Consider the following 22,492-nt stretch of genomic DNA (forward strand, 5'->3'; position numbering starts at 1 on the left):
CTGCCCAGCCTTGGGAGGGGAAGAACTTCCCCTGTATAAACCCGGGGCTGAGGCAGGGTTAGGGAGTCCAGGAAGAGTAGAGACAAGAGCAGCATAGGAAGCAGCAGAGTCACAAGGAGTCAGGGGCTGGCAGCTAAAGAGCTCGCCCTGACTAAGAAGATTCTTTACCGGACCCGGAGTCCGAGGCTGTGGGGACTAACTTCTACCCAGCAGCAGAATCCGTCAGGCAGGGGATTTCAGGTCCCCTGGCCCAGAAGCCCGAAGGCCCGGTCACACGCGTGGGACCAGCACCGCCATCGTGGAGCGGAAGCCATTAGAAGGCCCCGAGTCACCGCCCATACGGGTGAGCACCACACGGTACACTCAGGGACGTGGGCTACTTACATCAGCTTCTAGCAAGGTAGCCAGAAGAGTACAGTCAGCTTGGGAGGCCTACAACTACGCCTGGCCAGGGGAGATCCCATCTGCTCAAGGACTGACCAGGCCCCGTTCGCTAGCAAGTACTCCGGGAGGGTCTATCGTTGTTACCAGTAAAGACCCTGAACGCTACCATACCGTCTCTGAGTGGTTCCTGCTACCCCCATCATCCACGTCGGCTGCCCTGAGGCCATACCCCTCCCGTTGGGGGTTATACTATCACGCTGCACCATCCTTCCACCGGCCTCAGCGGTCTGCCCTGCAGCAGCAGCCCCCTGGCTGCATTCAACGGGTGGCGTAGTCATCAACCATTTTCTACCGCTAACAGACTGCCGTCCAGTTTGACTCCCTGGGCACGGACCGGGTCACCGCCACGAGACTACAACCCTAAACAGATCCGGCTCCGGGTAAGCTCCCGCGTGCGCAACGCAGCGCGACACAGGCCCAGGGGCGCGTCACATGCATTTCTGTATGCGGGTTATCAAGCGCTTTTCCAAGCGATTTTAGCATCACTTGGAAAAGTGCTTGACAACTTGTTCACACTATATAAATCCATGCAACCGGCATGGATTTATAGTAGTGTGACCAAGTTAGTTAAAAAAAAGAATAAGAATGGTGAAAAACAAAAAAAATAAAGTTTATACTCACCTTCCGATGTGTTCCCGGTGTTTTGCCTGCTCTGTCCGGTGTCATACACCCATTATAGTACATGGGCTGGTCACATGTCTGTATTTTTATTTGCGAACAGATTGTCTGCTAGAAAGTTAAAAATGGAGAAACGTCCATATCTGATTCAATTTGGGGCTCTGACTCGCCCATTCATGGGTGGTGAGTCTGGTACAGAACCCCCGTCTGGTGGTTGCCCCCTTCCTCCTCCTGTGATATTGAATGCAGTGTTACTGTTCAGGTTGGGGACCACTGTAGTAATGACACCGGAGCTCTCGGCCGTGTGCAGGTCCGGCCTTATTTTTGCTGTTATTTGACTCTTACAGCCATTGGCTCTGCTTTCTGGTTATTTTGTACCTTTGAGCTGTATAATCCACTGTTCTGTTATAAATATTACACTTTTTGTTTTTTTACAAGGAGACCCCATGTATATGATGAGACCTCCGTATTTATACGTAATGTTTTCAGGGGTTTATTCGCAGGTGGCAGTGAGTGTGATCTCTGACTTTACCTCTATTACTGCTGCCCTCACTGTTCTAGAGTCCTGAACAGCAATGTGCACCTCTGTAATTACAGGGGAGGTATTACTACATGAGCTCAGGCAGCCTCTCAGGGGTGTGGGAAAGCTGGATGGCTTTTCTATCACTAGTAAGACAATTCTCAGGGTGGCAGCTGGCGGGACTAGGGGAAACTGACACATCAGGCAGCCTCTCATGGGTGTGGGAAAGCTGGGTGGCTCTTCTATCACTAGTATGACAATGCCCAGGGTGGCAGACAAAGTAGAAAAATCCCGGCACTCACGTGTATTCGATCAATTCATTTATTCCACATGTAGGAAAACTACAACAAGACGTTTCAGCCCCTTGCAGGCTTTTTTCAATTGTGGATAACAAAACAACTTCCACACATATATAGAGAAATTTAAGGAAATGACATCATACAAAGTTTGCAAGAAATATAACAAAAAATGTTACAAAAAATACAAAAATTATATATATTACAAAAAACTACAATGAAATATTACACAAAATACAACATCATAAATAAAATAATAATAAAGAATATTATGAAAAGAAAAACCTCAAAAATACAATCATAAATTAATATAATAAGATCTCCATATCGATACAAAACCAAAACCTAAACATTCTCATATATAAAGATTTTTTCAATTCACCCAGCTAGAATATATGAATGGACCATCTACAATTATTACCATTAATATGGTTTCATAAACTATTAGCATAGAACGTTTTTTTGAAAACTACTTTTTATAATTTTTATATATACAAAAAAACTTTTTATAATTTTTATTATTTTTTTATAATTTTTATTGTTTTTATTCATTTTCTAATGCTAACTCAACATAATTACTCCAATATATTCACACTAATCTTTGAAATAGTGCCAATAATCAATACATTCTATAGGGATCATATCACAATTATAACATCACCAACCATGACCATTTCATAAAGAATTTTTTTACAAACATCCATTTATAACTTTAAAGTTTTTATTACTTTCATGATGCTCTCTAAATTAACCAGAATATATGAATGGAACATCCGTAATAATTACAATAAATATGATCCCATAGAATATTTCTTGAAAACTATTTTTTAGAATTTCTATATATATAAAAAACTTTTTCAAATTTTTATTATTTTTATGAAATGAATGATCGAATACACGCGAGTGCCAGGATTTTTCTACTTTGTCTGCAATCTTTCCTCGTGCACCGCCACTACTGACGAGGACTACGGAGTGCCGACTTTTTCCTTGTATCTACAATGCCCAGGGTGGCAGCTGGCGGGACCAGCGGAGACTGACACATCAGGCAGCCTCTCAGGGGTGTGGAAAAGCTGGGTGTCTCTTCTATCACTAGTGAGACAATGCCCAGGGCGGCAGCTGGTTAGGACCAGGGGAGACTCACACATCAGGCAGCCTCTCAGGGGTGTGGGAAAGCTGGGTGGCTCTTCTATCATTAGTGAGACAATGCCCAGGGCGGCAGCTGGCGGGACCAGCGGAGACTGACACATCAGGCAGCCTCTCAGTGGTGTGGGAAAGCTGGGTGGCTCTTCTATCATTAGTGAGACAATGCCCAGGGCGGCAGCTGGCTAGGACCAGGGGAGACTCACACATCAGGCAGCCTCTCAGGGGTGTGGGAAAGCTGGGTGGCTCTTCTATCACTAGTAAGACAATGCCCAGGGTGGCAGCTGGCCGGACCAGCGGAGACTGACACATCAGGCAGCCTCCCAGGGGTGTGGAAAAGCTGGGTGTCTCTTCTATCACTAGTGAGACAATGCCCAGGGCGGCAGCTGGTTAGGACCAGGGGAGACTCACACATCAGGCAGCCTCTCAGGGGTGTGGGAAAGCTGGGTGGCTCTTCTATCATTAGTGAGACAATGCCCAGGGCGGCAGCTGGCGGGACCAGCGGAGACTGACACATCAGGCAGCCTCTCAGTGGTGTGGGAAAGCTGGGTGGCTCTTCTATCATTAGTGAGACAATGCCCAGGGCGGCAGCTGGCTAGGACCAGGGGAGACTCACACATCAGGCAGCCTCTCAGGGGTGTGGGAAAGCTGGGTGGCTCTTCTATCACTAGTAAGACAATGCCCAGGGCGGCAGCTGGCTAGGACCAGGGGAGACTCACACATCAGGCAGCCTCTCAGGGGTGTGGGAAAGCTGGGTGGCTGTTCTATCACTAGTGAGACAATGCCCAGGGCGGCAGCTGGCCGGACCAGCGAAGACTGACACATCAGGCAGCCTCCCAGTGGTGTGGGAAAGCTGGGTGGCTCTTCTATCACTAGTGAGACAATGCCCAGGGCAGCAGATGGCGAGGACCAGGAGAGACTAACACATCAGGCAGCCTCCCAGTGGTGTGGGAAAGCTGGGTGGCTCTTCTATCACTAGTGAGACAATGCCCAGGGCGGCAGTTGGTGGGACAAGGGGAGACTGACACATCAGGCAGCCTCTCAGGGGTGTGGGAAAGCTGGGTTTCTCTTCTATCACTAGTGAGATAATGCCCAGGGCGGCATCTGGCGGGGACCGGGTGAGACTGACACATCATGCAGCAGCAGCACCGGGAGAAGAATAGGGGGCGTGGCCCGAGAGGGGAGGACAGGCGAGCATGCGCAGTGAGTCAGCACGGAGCTGCACGCTGCTACTCCCGGGATGCTGCTGGCCGGCTGCTCTCAGTGCTGACAGTCCGCTGCCGGGGAGAGCTGGGAGCGCCGGTCCTCCTATCACTACTACTGTCAGCACAGCGCACCACCCCTCCCTCCCTCCGGCTGCCGCGTACACCACGGAGCGCTGACATGGGTTAGGAGGCTGCCATCCCGGGATTGACGGAGTGCACAGGGCAGGGCAGCCCTATCCATACCCGGCCGGCGAGCAGGCATGGAGAGCGGGCTCTGATCAGACAAAGGACGCGGGGGGCAGAGCAGGAGCCGCGGCTGAGGGCAGGAGACATGATCGCTGAGGTGCTGAGCAGCGCCCTGGGGCTCGTCCTGTATCTCAACACCCTGGGCGCTGATTTCTGCTATGATGACAGGTAGGAGGGAAACTTTCTCCAGGACCTTTCCTCCAGCATCACCCCCTTCTCGTAACTTCACTGCCGCGCTGTGTATGAATGGGAGCAGCTCCCAAACCATCATCCCTGCTCATCACTCATCTGTAATGTCACTGAGGATTATATACAATATATATAGGACAATGCCTCCTGTAGTATATGGACATACACATGACTGCTGTGTACAGCAGATGTGCCAAGCATGGGAATAACTGCATTAGTTAGGATGGAGCTGAGATCCAAACTACATTACTGTGTGTGTGTATATATATATATATATATATATATATATATATATATATATATATATATATATATATATATATATATATATATATATACATATACACACACCACTGCACCTCTCAGATAATCAATCTCCATCACTGACTGTGAATGTTATATTTGTGTATGACAGTTGATGCCCCCTGTATTATATATATATATATATATATATATATATATATATATATATTTATTGTATGCCGCAGTTATGCCAACTATGGGAATCACTGCATATTGGTTAGAATATATCTGAGATTCAAACTTCTATCTATCTTATTATCATTGCACCTCCCAGGTCATCAGTGCTGATCACTTTACTAGATCAGTAGTATTAGCGATCCATAATCCAGGAGGCATGAACTATATCCATATCATTATAAGCTCTGTAATATTAGTGAATATTGTATATATACAGACAGTTCATGTCCACTAATATTACTAGTCTAGTGAAGTGATGAGCACTGATGACCTGGGAGGTGCTGTGATAATCCTATATATATTCCTGCCTACTGTATATTATATCACTGATATATAAGCACTAAGGACTTGTGTCCAAAGCTTTGTTTCTGTGATATTCCAGGGTTTTTCTCTTGGGAGATGACATATCTCCAAGAATCAGGAATGTTCAATGTTGTCCATGTTCCCATCTTTCTCACATGAAGCTCATTGTGAAGTCAGTGTCACTCCAGACTACTTACTTAGAATTAATGCCATTTTTTTAAATGCTGCACACTTCTCACTCCCTACTGTCAGATTATACATTTTTATCTAAGTGCCATGTGTTTCCAGTGACATCTAAATCTCTGTATTTCCCATTCCCACTATAGCCCCATCCTATAGATCTTTGCTCTTGTAAGAAGCTGCATATCATTTCTTGTTAATTGGATGACTACTTTCCCCTTCCATCACCAGGCAGTGGTCCTCCTTAGAAAGCGGACATAAGTTCTAAGTAATCATAGGGGAAAACTTCAATTTGTGCCCCCTTTTCAAGGTTTTTAATCTGATTACAATTAAGACTGATGCATAATTAAAATATATTAGGGAGAACGGCACGCCTGGCTAAGCCTATTAACAATCCTGGGGAGTTTCATGCTCCATTGAAATTAAACCATCCAAAAAGTGAGCATAGATTTACTCTGACAGCTTTCATCAGCCTCTCTTTACTGTGGGGAGTGAATGGATCCCCTGGGCTTGTGGGAGCTGGTAATGCAGCTCTTTGTGACAGGCCATAAGAAAGTGGAGTCTTCAAGATGCCACATGCACTGCTAATAGAATAGCTGTGTGCAAATAACCCTGCAATGCCCACACTGCCAGGCGTGTCACTGATAGGCATGCAAGTGTTTAAAGTCCACATGTCACACACCCAACTTTATGCTGGAAGCCAAAGATAGGAGCTGATTCCTCCTTCAGAAGGAAATGGCTAGTTATAGTTTTTCTCTGAGATTTCTCTACCGCCACATTCATCATTCACTGCTGAGCCAGCTCCATGTGGCCCTTTACACCAAATTCTGAGCGATCCACACCAGATCAATGCCCACCTCCTCACACTGGTGTCAGGTGCCGCTATTGATTTGTTCAGGAAAATAGATGCATGATATATTGCATGCGTTATTCATATCATTTTACAGTTACTTTTGGTGGCTTAAATATATTTAATTCCATATATGCAAGTGAAAAATAACTAGATATTTAATCTAGTTAGTTCTCCGAAAATAGTTTGTATTTGGCAAATGTACATTGAAAATTTGATGTATTTACCTGCGAGGTCTGTTCATGAAATATGCATAAAATAGTCTCTGATTGTTGTACAATTCTGCCAGATTTCTAATTTGAATTCACACACAACAGATTTGTGGCAGAAGTTTCTCCCACTGAAGTCTTCACTATAAGGGTAGGTTCACACGATTGTATAAAAAATCGTTCAGCGTTTCATCCAGAAAAGTGGGAGCATTTTATTCTCATGTGTCATCCGTGTACAATCCGTTTTTTTACAGCTGCAGCTATTAATCACTTACAAGACCATTTACAGGTTCTTATGTTACAGAATTGCAATGTATCCATAAATATTGGATGCTATTCTGTGGCTTCGTATGGCATCCGACTTTTTTTTTTTTTTTTTTACGCACCCATAGACTTGAATGGGTGAGTCTCATCTGATTTATGGAAGAAACTAGTGCATGCTGCAATTTTTTTTTCACACGCAAAATCATTCATCATTCATTGAATAACATTCGGCCGAGTGCTGTCCAATTATTTTCATGCACATGATTTTCTATAATCTCCATTCAGATAAATGGGACAGTCGTCCAAATGTCTGGAACAAATCTGCTTGTGAATTCACCCAACAAATGTCAGAACTTTTCAGAATGTTGCAATATGGATGGTGCCATAGTGCAGTTTTTATTTTTGTATGAAGTTTTTTTTACATTTTTTAACAATCCTTTATCAATTGCCCTTCTGACAGTTTCCAAACCTGACCCCCCTATAGAAATCAAAACTGCAAATCTCTTCTATGTTATATGTGTTGAAACAGTGGGGTGTCCTCTTAGACTGGTTTCACTTTTTTTTGCATTTATGAACAATGTACCTATTTTTATCAGTATGTCAGTTTTTACCATCAGTATTTCTCTTGCAAAAAAGAAAAAAGCTAATGGAGGTTTTTCAAGCTTTGCCTATCAAATGATCAGTAATAAAAAGGTACAGCACTAGGGTGCCATTGGGGTGCTGTTCTGGGCTTTCCCTGACCAATAGACGTTAATGGGTGATTTTCACCTGTGACTAGGATCAAAACCGGATTGGTCTCAGATTATTATTATTATTTATTTAATATTATCATAGAACACATGGCCATTATAGTCTTTATCAGAGGAACAACACAGATAAAACACGTATGCAAAAATCGGAAAGTGGCCTGAATTTACACATCATCATTATGTTTAAGCTAACATCAGGATTGGAACTAACAGAGAAGAGAAACTATAAGATGCTCAATTGTTCTGTGTTTTGGCTTTAAAACACTTGTGAAATAATGTACAAAAATACTAAGGTGTGAATAAGACCTAAGGGTCATTTTGTTCAGATTCCAGATTTATTCATACTAAGAATTTGACCACTTCAACATATCAGTATTTGTGAGCCAAAACCAGGAGTGGGTCCAAAACACAAGAGGTGTAAATTCTCATTACTGTTTTTTTGTGTTCTTTTTTTATTTTCCACTCATGGTTTTGTTTTGCAAATACTGATGTAAAATACTGCCGTGTGAAAGTATCCGTGGCACTTGGTGCCAAGCTTTTTTTCATTGGTGCCAATATCATATGGGTGGTTACAAGATGTCTAATTTACACCTATATATGGTTACCTACTGAGAGAGAAACGAAGGGTTTAGGCCAGACCTCTAAAGGGTTAACACTGTTCCTTTTTTATTTGTTGAAGTTGCACCACAAAGTAATTCTGCTTGTTTTATTTTAATCAGTATTTACATACGCAGTCACACATACAAATAATATGTTAAATATCTAGGAATGTGACTTTATTGTTTGAGGGCACAGTAGAGCACTGGATAAGCTGTACATCTGCACTTTTGTGGATGAATTTGTTTCTTCATACACAGTTTACTCTTTGTGAAGAAACTTAGCAGTTAAATCGTATATCCCAGGCACACACAGACATAATATCAGATGGAAGTGCTTGCAGTGTGCTTCTGTGTGTACTCTGCTAGAAAAGGTGCCAAGAAATGTCAGAATCCAATCTTGTTAGTAATGCTGCATTTACTTGTGCCTTGTCTGTATAGGCAACATGATCCTTTTTTTTTTCCCAGGGAAATGACAAAAAAAAAAGTAAGGTCACTGTGCAACATAAGCCAATAACATCTTGTGACATTTTCAAGTACACAGAATTGGAACTGAAGAGGATTTGAAGCATTACATATTTGTCATACCATGTGAGAAACGCATAGAAATGTGCAGAACAGAAAGTGACCTGGGCTATCTATCTATCTATCTATCTATCTATCTATCTATTCATCCCATATCTATCTATCTATCTATCTATTCATCCCATATCTATCTATCTATCTATTTATTCATCCCATATCTATCTATTCATCCCATATCTATCTATCTATCTATTTATTCATCCCATATCTATCTATTCACCTATCTATCTATCTATTCATCCCATATCTATCTATCTATCTATCTATTCATCCCATATCTATCTATCTATTCATCCCATATCTATCTATCTATCTATCTATCTATCTATCTATTCATCCCATATCTATCTATCTATCTATTCATCCCATATCTATCTATCTATCTATTTATTCATTCATCCCATATCTATCTATTCACCTATCTATCTATCTATCTATTCATCCCATATCTATCTATCTATCTATCTATTCATCCCATATCTATCTATCTATCTATTTATTCATCCCATATCTATCTATTCATCCCATATCTATCTATCTATCTATTTATTCATCCCATATCTATCTATTCACCTATCTATCTATCTATTCATCCCATATCTATCTATTCATCTATCTATTCATCTATCTATTCATCCCATATCTATCTATCTATCTATTCATCCCATATCTATCTATCTATCTATTCATCCCATATCTATCTATCTATCTATCTATCTATCTATTCATCCCATATCTATCTATTCATCTATCTATCTATTCATCTATCTATTCATCCCATATCTATCTATCTATCTATCTATTCATCCCATATCTATCTATCTATTCATCCCATATCTATCTATCTATCTATCTATCTATCTATCTATTCATCCCATATCTATCTATCTATCTATTCATCCCATATCTATCTATCTATCTATTTATTCATTCATCCCATATCTATCTATTCACCTATCTATCTATCTATCTATTCATCCCATATCTATCTATTCATCTATCTATCTATTCATCTATCTATTCATCCCATATCTATCTATCTATCTATTTATTCATTCATCCCATATCTATCTATTCACCTATCTATCTATCTATCTATCTATCTATCTATCTATCTATTCATCCCATATCTATCTATCTATCTATTCATCCCATATCTATCTATCTATCTATCTATCTATCCATCCCATATCTATCTATCTATCTATTCATCCCATATCTATCTATCTATTTATTCATTCATCCCATATCTATCTATTCACCTATCTATCTATCTATCTATTCATCCCATATCTATCTATTCATCTATCTATCTATTCATCTATCTATTCATCCCATATCTATCTATCTATCTATTTATTCATTCATCCCATATCTATCTATTCACCTATCTATCTATCTATCTATCCATCCCATATCTATCTATCTATCTATCTATTCATCCCATATCTATCTATCTATCTATCTATCTATTCATCCCATATCTATCTATTCATCTATCTATCTATTCATCTATCTATTCATCCCATATCTATCTATCTATCTATCTATTTATTCATTCATCCCATATCTATCTATTCACCTATCTATCTATCTATCTATCTATCTATCTATCTATCTATCTATTCATCCCATATCTATCTATCTATCTATCTATCTATCTATCTATCTATTCATCCCATATCTATCTATCTATCTATCTATCTATCTATCTATCTATCTATCTATTCATCCCATATCTATCTATCTATCTATTCATCCCATATCTATCTATCTATCTATCTATCTATTCATCCCATATCTATCTATTCATCCCATATCTATCTATTCATCCCATATCTATCTATTCATCCCATATCTATCTGTCTGTCTATCTGTCTGTCTATCTGTGCTATATATTACTTTTTAATAATTGACACCTTCCCACTTCCATGCAAGTCCTTTCTATTATGTACTTTATTTTGTTGCTAGGGTGTGTTGACTATACAAAAAGTTTAGTTTAGTCTAGGATCAAGTTAGTTAGAATCCACCTGTTGGTTTGCAGTAAAGAACTTTTCCAGTGATGGTTGATCGTTAGCTGAATTTTATCCAACAGAATTCTTTTTTGTTCAGTCTCCCATAGAGATATTAAATGATACTTTTACTGAAGCCTTCTGACCTTACAAGATAAGGTGATATCCTGGAGCAGTGACTAAGTGTTAAGTGATAGACAAAATTAACAGCCGAGCACAGGAGAGCCAGGGATTTCTTATTCCGGCCGTGCTCTAAGTGCCTCATTTGAAAATCACTTTGCAGCTGTAGCGCAAATCTGTGCTGCATAACAATTTCTCCTATGTTCAGAAAGATCTGGCCTGCTCTGCATGGTTCTGACTGAGTTCAGCTCCTTCTGCAGCACAATAAAACCGCGCCAATAGCCTTCCTGGCTTTTACAATGCACACAAGTATTCCATCATTTTCCTCTTTGGACATGAAGAATGCTTTCCCAGCTGAAGTGTAATTTACAGAAAGTGAAGGAAAGTTGTATTTTCTTTATGAACTGAGCTATAGTCCCTGCTAATCTATCACCTACCTACTGTATCTATCATTCATGCAAAAAAAGAAAGCACCTCCTAACAAAGTGAAATAAATGGCAGGTGCAAATCTGCCACGACTGCAATATGAAACTAAACCTAAAAAATGCAGTAGCATCCTATGGCTGCTAAAATATGTGCAAACTTTTACGATTTTCATTATCTGAAATTGAATTAATGTCAAATGACTTATTCCTTCCAAGAACTGGAGGCATTCATTAAAGTGTGAAGGAAAGGCGATTCCGGCTGCTAAGCAGGAAAGGGTTCTTTACAGTTAGAGCAATTGTGGAATGCCCGAACACAAGTGGTAGTAATGGCAGACACTATAGCAGCATTTAGTGTCTGCCGGTACTGCACCCAATTAACCGCTGATTGGGTGCAGGAATCACGTGACATGATATAACCTCATGTGAGCACCCCGGGAAAGTGAGTTCCGACACCGCTGAAATGACACCTGCACCAGTGGTGAGTACAAGTCCTTATTTTAACGGGCAAACATTGAGATTGAGAAGGGTTTGTCCTAGTAGTGGACAATCCCTTTAAGAAAGATTAAACTTGATGGACCAGTTCCTTTTATACAAGTTATGTGACTACAGCTTTGAGGGTGTTCATGCACATTTTGATGACATTTTGTTAGCCCATCTGCCATGAGAACGCAGTCACGTAGAAATGGGGACATACACCAAACAGTATAGCTATTCGGAAAAACTCCTCTCTCTTGGGCCAAGGACTATAACATGAACGTGGTTAAGGCATGTTTAAACCCAACCTTGGATTGGTGGGAAGGGTGAAAAATGAATATGGAGGTGGTCAGCATCCACTCAAAAACAATGTAAGGCCAAGTTCAAACAGAGCTTGCTCAGATAAAAATACCCCACTTGACTAGCAGGACTCCTAACATAAGCTGTCCCATATATGCCTATGAGGCGGTTAGCTCAGGTCAGGAGACCGACGGTCGGACATGGTATTGTGAGCCTTGCACGTTCCGTGTTTCATGGACGTATGAATTTAGTAAAGTTAGTCAGCACCTCCTAACCCACAAATCAGTACCCTGCAGCCATGTGCCATGTATACATATGTAATTTTTAAATTATTTCTATATTAAATATATCAGTTCTCATACTTTGCACTGATGAGGGCCAATAGCCCGAAACACTGTGTCTGCCAGTTGAGATTCTGATTTGGCTGTTATCCTAAGTCATATTGCAAGACTCTTTAAAATGTCGATTTTGACTTGTAGGATTGCTGCTTCCAATAGGTGGCGCTATAGAGTTCAAGTGCTCTTTCTCTCTGAAGAGGCAATTTGCATATTATATTACATTTATTAATTTAAAGCTCTTGTTGCAAATTTTTATTAAAGGAAACCTGTCACTCAATTCATACTGCCCAAACCATGGGCTGCATGCTGTAGAGCCTGGCTGCACAATTGTTTTCCTCTGTAATGCTTCGGTGTTTCAGGGAAATCATGGTTTGAAGAGCTATCTTGGGACCATAGGACCAGATGTGGTTAGCCGGACACTATCTTCTCTCTGTGCCGCTGTAGTTGATAGAGAGATCTGTCAATGTACACTCATGGAAGAGATCTGTTAATCATCTCTAGCGGTGCGGGGAGAAACCAGTCAGGGGTGCTGTAGACCTAATTTCATCTATTCTTATGGACCTCTGCCAGCACTTTAAAACACCTTTCATGCAGCCAGGCTCCGATTCATGCTGCCTGTGATTTGGGGAGCATGGGTTGAGTGACTGGTTCTCTTTAAACCTAATTATCATTTCAGCTATCTGTCACTTGTTATTTAAGAAATGCTTAAAGCTGTCATACACATTACATTATGTCTGCTGATCACGCTGATATTGGTGGCATTGTCCTGATATTCTAATGTTTACAGGGCCTCCCGAGTCTATTCTGATAGATGATGTTGAGAGGGAGAGCGAAGGATCTCGTATGGTGGATTTGCGATGGCCGATCCTTTTGTTCCTCTGGAGTTAATCCCCACATCAGAGAAGTCTGCAACGGCTCTCTCATTGAAAACACAGGAGCCCTTGGCCGAACATTACTGTATTTGGGGGACTCAGGAAAGATGATTGTCTGCTAAATGATCCCTGACATTAGTTTTGTATGTGGGAATCCATTGGCTATCTGATCTTTTACCCAATTGTTGAAAATGAATAGGTCCTGGTTCTATATTTCATTGGAACATTAATGTCCTCCCATTATTCTGAACCTAAAAAAGATGATGTTGCAGCTCGCAATGATTTAAAGGGGTTGTCCGGTTAAAACCGATAAGTCTGCAGTCACTGTGTGACTGCAGACTTATGAATCCCCCCAGTGCATACACTTTGCGCAGCGAGGATTCTCCAGTTTCAGACCCAGTAACGGACAGTATGTATGAGTTATACATACTTCCGGCCAGAGCCTGTCCAGTGGGTGCGGCCTCGCCCCATACACTTGGAAGTGGAGGTGACCTCCCATGAGCAGCTCATTTTATTTTTCTGAAAATGAAGATACTCCTTATAGACTGCAACTAAATTTGGCCTGTGAGGGAAATTTTTGTACATAGCAGGACACTGTAACAGATGCAGCCTGCCGCATACCTGTTTGATCAATGATTGAGCCACATTTTAAAGTGGTGCATAAAACATTACAGAAAGTGTCCAAGTTTTAGATTGCTGGCTGCTCTTGGATTTGGATGATAAAAATATGGTTGATAATTTTTCATTTCCTAATATGTCAGAGTTTATATTTCTTATCTAAGGTATGAACTAAACCTAATTCTTGCAGATAAGTAAGAGGGAGTAGGAAATGGAGAAATTATGCACAGTATTTCACATAGTACAGGCCTCTGCCTTTAGCAGATCTATCGTGTAATTCATGACGAATATTACTATCATGTGTTCTCTTTGAGATTTTCAGATGTTTGGACACATTTATCTGCCTACCAATATAGTGTGCTAACATACCACATACTGCTTTCATTACGATCTGGTACTGGCTGAAGAATGTTGCCGAAATTGTAACGCTGCACTAAATTATTCTGTGCAGTATAGAAGAAGCAGCAAATGGGAATCTCCTGGATCTCATCACTTGTTGACCCCTGCATTACTCAGGGGACCGAATGTCAAGAGCGGAGCGGGACTAGGAGAATTTCCTGAAATTGTTGTCCTAGGAATGTTAAATACTCACAACTCTTACCTAGTGCAGGCTCTCGGGAGAGTGCAGAAAGAAGTTTGGATCTGGAACAGGTGAAAATGTCAAATCTAGTGTTCTACACTGCAGTTTTTTGTTGTTTTTACTTTTTGCTCTTAGTCTTTCCCGTTTTTTAGGTATCGATAAGTGAGTTAATTCAATAGCCTATGAACAAATTACGAAGACCAATAATGAATTGACCATTTTGCCTACTACGACTAGACGCTAATGTATCAAAGTCTTTGATATTTCTGTTTTGGGCTTTTTAGTTAAAGCAACCTAGTTGAACGGAGTAGCAGATCTCACATTTTCAATATTTGATGCACAAACCCTTATTCCCTGACCCTTGGATTATTACTTTTTCTGACCTGAGTTCAAGTTACTGTTTGAATGTTCTCCACTAGAGAAGAGCAAAAAGATTTGCAGGACTGTGGTACAACATCCACACCTGTAGTTTTTGCTTAAAGGGGCTGTCTACCTTTGGGAACATTATTTCTTACTTACAAGTAAATGCATGCAATTGGGGCTAAAAATCATTTTTGCAATTGGATTTCATTAAAAATTTTGCACATTTTTGCCTTCTATAGCCGCTGTATTACACTGTCTATTGCTGGCTGCAGAACGAGGTAACGGGGTCAGCCACATAATCTTTATTTTAGCAGATGTGTTGGGGACATGATTTTGTGGCACTTACTATTATATAGGTGTGACAGGTTCTCCTCCTGCTCTTGTTACTGCAGCTTTCCTTACAGACTGCCCAGCCTCCCAGTCTATAATATGGCTGCTGGTGGAGGAGCAGGGACCAGACCTGTCCATCAGTCTACTTCACTATAAAAGCATCTTTCTCATGTGAGGTTTTCAATAGGACAAGGCTGATGGAGTGCTCTGGTCACTGCTCCTCCATCAGTGACCATTGTATGGAGGGGAGAGCTGTGTAGTATGTGAGGAAAGCTGAACTAACAAGGGCAGGTGGAGAACCTGTCATACTTATATAATAGTAAGTGCCACAAAATCATGTCTCCAACACATCTTATAAGGTAAAGATAAAATGGTAAACCTCATTAATTCTGCAGCCAGCAATAAACAATGTTACTATAGCTGCTATAGGAGGCAAACTGCAACATTTTAATAAAACCCAATTGCATGTATCCAAGTAAGAAAAATAATGTACAGTGGGTATGAGATTTCTATAAATCCCATCCACTGGGCTGGAAGTATAAGGCTATGTTCACATGCAGCATTTTTTGTGCTATCAAAGCTGTTTTCTCCAGTACCAGCAAAAGCTATGAAATTTCAGAAATCTCACGCACGCGCTTGGTTTTTGTTTCCCGACTGAATTATAGAGAGAATTGCAGCGTTTTTGAAATCTGCAGCATGTCAATTCTTTCAGTGGTTTTGCATGTTTTTATTATGCATAGAAAGCAATGAGAAAGTGGAAAAAAACTAACTTTAATAAAGATGTACTGTAGGCAGAGCACACATGTAATCTGCACCCAAAAAACACCGGCGAAAATGCAGCGAAATGGGTGCTTTGAACGCAGTGGTTTTACTTCCAAGTGGCCAGGTTTTGGCTGCAGTAAAGAAACGTTATGTGTGAATATGACCTTAGATGCTGCCTTTTTTTGCTTAATAAAAATACATTCCATCAAAAACTCATTGTGGGAATTTAGCCTAATGTACTCAGTACTCTGAAGCCAAAAAAGTCCCAGCTTTTTAATGCAAGGTTGAACTATACTCACGAGCCCATACGTCAGGTTCTGAAACCCACCTATTTAGGGTCGGTTTGACAATAAAGGCCAAGATCTGATTGGTTGGTGTGGGTTCTGCTTAGGCCATGGCCTCACTATCAGTATTTGGTCAGTATTCGGTTAGTATTTTTTCTCAGGAGTGGGAGCCAAAACCCGGTGAGGAACAATCAGAGAAAAGTATAATAGAAACAAGTCACCAATTCTGCATTTATCACCCACTCCTGGTTTTGGCTCCCACTCCTGAGAAAAAATACTGACCAAATACTGCTAGTGGGGCCGTGGCCTTAGGCTTGCACTATTACTATATGTGCCCGACCAAGTTGGTAGTCACAGGGAAAAGCCGGTGTCATTATAGAGTTTTGAGCATTTACCTAAATACAAACATAAATCTTGACGGAATGGAATAAATGACTGAATAAAAGGCTCTCCCAGGATACATTTTCCACATTTTGTGAAGGTTCTGTGTTCCATTATCCATGCAAAGAGTCTTGTTCGTAATCTGAATTAATAAATTAGGGTTGGAGTGTAAAAATTAATATATACCCAGTAACAGGCTTCACCTGTTTTCACAACAATTTTTATGAAGGAACTATTTCAGACATTTTTACTAGCAATGCATTAAAAAAGTTTCCGAACTGCTTAATGTAAATATATAATGTGAAATAATGTCTGTTTATTACAGAACTGCATTTAAAAGGTTAATATGCCATAGAAGCCAAGACAAATATTTCTATAACATGTACTATGGTTTATATAAGCAGGGCATGCTAATGAATGGCATGGTTTACACATACTAAAAGCAACATATTCCACATTTATGTAATCCGGTCTTTATATTTCATTTATTGCTCAGGGCCCGAACATGCTACACATTTTTCATACTACCTACATATTCATATTTCACTTTAATGTGCTACGTTCTTTCGTCTGGAGAACTTTTATGGCGTGTCCAGAAGCCCCAGACTGGCCATATTCACATGTTCAGTATTTGGTCTGTATTTTACATCAGTATTTGTAAGACAAAACCTATAATGGATGACGTGTTTCTATTATACTTTTCCTCTGATTGTTCCTCACCTGGTTTTGGCTTATAAATACTGATGTAAAATACTGATCAAATACTGAATGTGTGAATGTGGTCTTACTTATTTAGTAAAGATGGACACTCCCGTAAATTGGTAGCGCTCCTATAACAGGTAATATCGCACAATTCCTCGTGGTAAAAGGGCTCAAGTTCCTGATAGTGAAAAGTATATGAACACAGAAGTGCAGTGTACCCAATCCTGATGATGCCAAATTATGGACTTGTGGGCACACTATATGGTACTTGTGTGAGCCACGGTTTTTGTTTTTCTTCCATAGCAATAATGTTTTTTGGCGCGCACTCTCCATTACAGTACATGACGTACATCGGCGTGTAGCATGCTTTTTACACTTAGTAGCTTTGTATAAAATTTGAGGCTAATAGAGGTATAGCTTGCACCCGTAGAATGTATGAAAGACCAGTACCTCATGGATCCTTTCTATGATCATATTCCAACTCCAGATACACAGCTGATTTTCGTACACACTTTCCAGATGGAGAATTTGCCATTTATTACAGTAGCAGCGTTAGGAATGAGATTTCCACCACGAAATCAACAGCGTTTGTGTCTCTGTTTCCATAGCAGAAATTCTACAATTCCACAGTGAATAAAACAAGTGGGAAAATAACATTAAAAGCAATAAAGACCTTACATTTATGCTGCTAATAAAAGGGAACCTGTCACCAGAAAAAAACACTATTAACCTGCATATATGGAGTTAATCTGCAGGTTAATATACTAACCAGCCTGGCTCCTGCCTGTAGCCGAACTCTGCGGGGAGAAAATTAACTTTATCCCCCCGCAGCCTTCCAGTCACGGTGCCGGCGTTGGTTCAGTCACCGCTCTGTGTATACCCCTTACTGCTATTGTGCAGGCAGCTCTTATTCATGCTGCCTGTGGTTTGGGTAGCATGAATCATGTGACAGGTTCCCTTTAAACCCTTGCTTTGCAAAGGATGAAATCCGTGGTGATATCTGCAGCATAAAGTGGATTTCACAAAGCTGCTAGACATAAACGCACATTGGAGTTTTAGCCACTTTGGAACAAGCTCCTATCTAGTAAGCCCCATTTAGTAAGTTACTTTAATAAATGTCTAAGGATAAATTCACAAGTGGCAGATTTGTTGCCGAAGCTTCTGTTCCACAAATAGACCTTATACAAATCCATGTGCTGCCGCCAAAGCAACTAAGCTAGCATCAATGAGCTTTAGTTATGGAAATTTCTCCAACAGATCTGCTACCGTAAAGATGACATTTTGTAGAGCTAATGTGAAAGAGGCCCACCTGGCACCTGTTTTATGCCAGTGTTTTGCATTGGAATTGTGGCACCCCAGGGGTCTGGTTTCCACAGTAACGGCAATGTTATGTCTGAGAGCAGGTGGGAGGTCTCTTGGTCAGGGATCCTGTGCATGCCACACCTCCTGCCCAGTCCTGGGAGGGGAAGAACTTCCCCTATATAAACCTAGGGCTGAGGCAGGGTTAGTGAGTAGAGAAGAAGTAGAGACAGAGAAGCAGATATAGGAAAAGAACATCAGGAGCTCTGTGGGAGCAGTGCTACAAGGAGTCAGGGGCTGGCAGCTGCAGAGCTCGCCCTGACTGAGAAGTTATCACCGGACCCGGAGTCCGAGGCTGTGGGGACTAACTCCTATCCCGCAGCAGAAACTGACCGGCAGGGGATTGCAGGTCCTCTGGCCCAGAAACCCGAAGGCACGGTCACACGCGTGGAACCAGCACCGCCGTCGTGGAGCGGAAGCTACTAGAAGGCCCCGAGTCACCGGCCATACGGGTGAGCACCACACGGTACACTCAGGGACGTGGGCTACTTATACCCGCCTCTAGCAAGGTAGCCGGAAGAGTATCGTTAGTTTGGGAGGCCTACAACTCCGCCTGGCCAGGGGAGATCCCATCTGCTCAAGGACTGACCAGGCCCCAATCGCTAGCCAGTACTCCGGGAGGGTCTATCTTTGTCACCAGTAAAGACCCTGAACTGCACCGCATCGTCTCCAAGTGGTTCCTGCTACCCCCATCATCCACGTCGGCTGCCCTGAGGCCATACCCCTCCCGTTGGGGGTTATACTATCACGCTGCACAATCCTACCACCGGCCTCAGCGGTCTGCCCTGCAGCAGCAGCTCCTTAGCTGTACTCAACGGGTGGCGTAGTCGTCCAACATCTACCGCTAATACAGCACCACTTAGTCTGACTCCCTGGGCACGGACCGGATCACCGCCACGAGACTACAACCCTCAAGAGATCCGGCTCCGGGTAAGCTCCCGCGTGCGCAACGCAGCGCGACACAGGCCCAGGGGCTCGTCAACTTTTGACGTAGTCGGCAGGATTTCGTGCCCGCAACCACCGGGTACTGCGTGCCTGAAAAAGACTGTTCAAACTTACCAGTGGTGAAGATTCCCGCCATCCGGCGCCATCTTCAGCCTTCTTCCCGCCATCGGTGAAGATTCCCGCCATCCGGCGCCATTTTCAGCCTTCTTCCCGCCTTCCGTGGAGTTTTCCCGCCGTTGGACGCCATCTTGAGGACGCCGCGCGGGAAGAAGAGGGGCGTGGACTCCGAAAGCGCGCGAGAACTGAAGCCCCGCCTCACGTCCGGACGTTGCGTAAGGTCCTGGAAGGAGCCCAGCAGACGCCGACGTCACTGGAGCGCGACGGAAGGTCCTCAACCCTGACGATCCACTGCGGAGCCGCGGCCTACGGAGAGGATCATCGCAAGGTAGGCCACGGTCCACTAGGGGGGAGAAGGATGTCGGATACGGAGGAGAGCTTCACCGCTTCAACCCCCGCCAGCGCCACCGCTGTTGCGGTCATGCCTTTCACCATGCCCTATATCCCGGGGGCAGCCTGGCTACCCCAGTACTCAGGGGAGTCACATACCCTGCATGACTTTAGAGACCAGCTGGATAGCCTCTTCCAGGTGTACCCCCTCACAGAGGAGCAAAAAGTGAGCATCCTGGTGGCCCAACTAACCGGGGCAGCCCAAAGGGAGGTAAAGTCCTGGCCACCTGGGGGGAGGACTGTCGCAGGGATACTAACCCGGCTGAGGGACACCTTTGATACCCGCACCTCAGCCGAGATCAAGCTTAGATTCTACGGGTACAAACAGCGGGCACATGAGAGTATAAGGGACTATGCCCTGAACCTACAAGAGGCCCTGAGAGCCATTAAGCAGACCGACCCTGACGGCATGGGAGACGAGGACAGGCTGTTGACTGAACAATTTATAGAGGGTTTATATTGCAATGCCCACCGAACCCAGTTGCGGGCAATGGCCTTACAGGACCCTCATCTGGGATTTGCACAGTTCAAGGACAGAGCCATCCGGGTGCTTCGAGAACCGGCACCAGGTGGCGTTGTGACCCCCAGACGCCCCACTACCACTTACCACCAGGAGGCGGCGCCCTTGTCGGCAGGGCCTGTTCGAGCTGGTGCGCAGGCTTTGAACAATGACCCGGCTCCAGACCTGCACCATCAGGTCCAAGAGCTAGCTAAAAGCGTTGCTGCGCTAACCCGAACTGTGCAGTCTTTACAGGTTTCCACTCCAGGGAAGATCCAGCTGGCATCCGGACCGGAGGACATCCCGTGGCGTCGACCAAGGAGGACCCCACCGGCCAGAGGAAGACCCAGCGACCGATACAACGAGGACGGACGACCCATCTGCCGCCGCTGCAATCAACCCGGACATATGGCAAGGTACTGTCCTTTAAACTGGCACAACCTGGGGTAGAGGGCCAACCCCCAGGAAAAAGATCACCAGGCCCATCGAACTGGCGCAACAAATATGTGGGAGGACGTCCAGTCTTACCCGTGGTACTGGATGGCATTCCTATGAGTGCCCTACTGGACACCGGGTCACAGGTCACCACCATCCCGTACGTGCTCTTCAAGCAGTACTGGAATGACTCGGATATCACCCGCTACCCTGACGACGACTTGAGTATCATCGCCAGCAATGGTCAGCCCGTGCCACAGATTGGATTTAAAGAGGTGACCATTAAAATCGGTAGAGTCGAACTGGCAGCACAGGGACTGATCATTGTAGACATTGACAAACACGAGAGTCACCCAAATATAACTCTAGGAACTAATGTAATTGAAAATTGTCTTGCAGAGGTGATTTTCCTTTTACAGCAGGTTGCCAAGAACGCCAGCTCCGGCCAGCAGCGAGTGCTCCAGAAAGAGATCCGGGCACTGATGCGACGGCAACAGCTAGAACTCTCCGGTGGTGAGATTGGTAGCGTGCGAATGTGTGACCCTTTCCCTATTGCCATGCCCCCGAAAAGTGAAATGATGATTTGGTGCCGGGCAGCTATTGGTCTGAGAGGTAGAGATTACCAGGCAATGGTAGAACCAGTTTACTCAGACAGTAGGCCCACCATTTTGACAGCACGGGGGGTGGTCAATGTACGCCATGGGAGGGTGCCCGTTCGCATAATAAATATCGGGAAGAGGGAAGTGTACCTGCCCCGGTATGCCACGCTAGCCAAATTGTATACCATCAATCAAGATTCCATACAGTCCGTAGAACCCTTGCCTCCATCTTCCCCGGAGGAAGGTAACAGCTCTCAGAAAACAATGGAGGACTGGTGTCAGCAATACATTTGGGTACTGACTCCACTCCCTCACACCAGAAACAGGGAGTCTATCGGGTGGTTCAAGAGTACGAGAGAGTGTTTAGTAAACACCCGTTAGACTTCGGGCGAGTCAAGGGGGTAGAACACCACATCCCTACGGGAGACCATCCTCCCATAAAAGAGAGGTATCGACCCGTACCCCCTGCACACTACCAACACGCCAAGGGGATGCTTAGAGACATGAAGGAGGCTGGGGTGATCAGGGATAGCTGTAGCCCCTGGGCAGCTCCACTAGTCTTAGTCAAAAAGAAAGACAACACCATGAGGATGTGTGTAGATTACCGGAAAATCAACCGTATCACACACAAGAATGCGTACCCCTTACCAAGGATAGAGGAGTCTTTGGCTGCTTTAAGATCTGCTAACTTCTTCTCTACCTTGGATCTCACT

The 22,492-nt window shown here is 43.3% G+C and overlaps 1 protein-coding gene across 1 annotated transcript in view; it reads left to right on the forward strand.

Moving 5' to 3' along the window:
* The first annotated feature begins 4,215 nt into the window (after positions 1-4,215).
* The window catches only part of TMTC2 (transmembrane O-mannosyltransferase targeting cadherins 2), a 370,418-nt gene continuing 352,141 nt past the window's right edge, over positions 4,216-22,492 (forward strand). Inside the window, exon 1 of the mRNA XM_073651619.1 lies at positions 4,216-4,637. Within this exon, the coding sequence (XP_073507720.1) occupies positions 4,555-4,637 (83 nt within the window). The 5' untranslated portion in view covers positions 4,216-4,554. The remainder of the gene's footprint in view (positions 4,638-22,492) is intronic.

This window comes from Phyllobates terribilis, unplaced genomic scaffold (genome assembly GCF_046119375.1).
Source record: "Phyllobates terribilis strain yellow unplaced genomic scaffold, ASM4611937v1 Scaffold_11__3_contigs__length_659146591, whole genome shotgun sequence".
NCBI lineage: Eukaryota > Metazoa > Chordata > Amphibia > Anura > Dendrobatidae > Phyllobates > Phyllobates terribilis.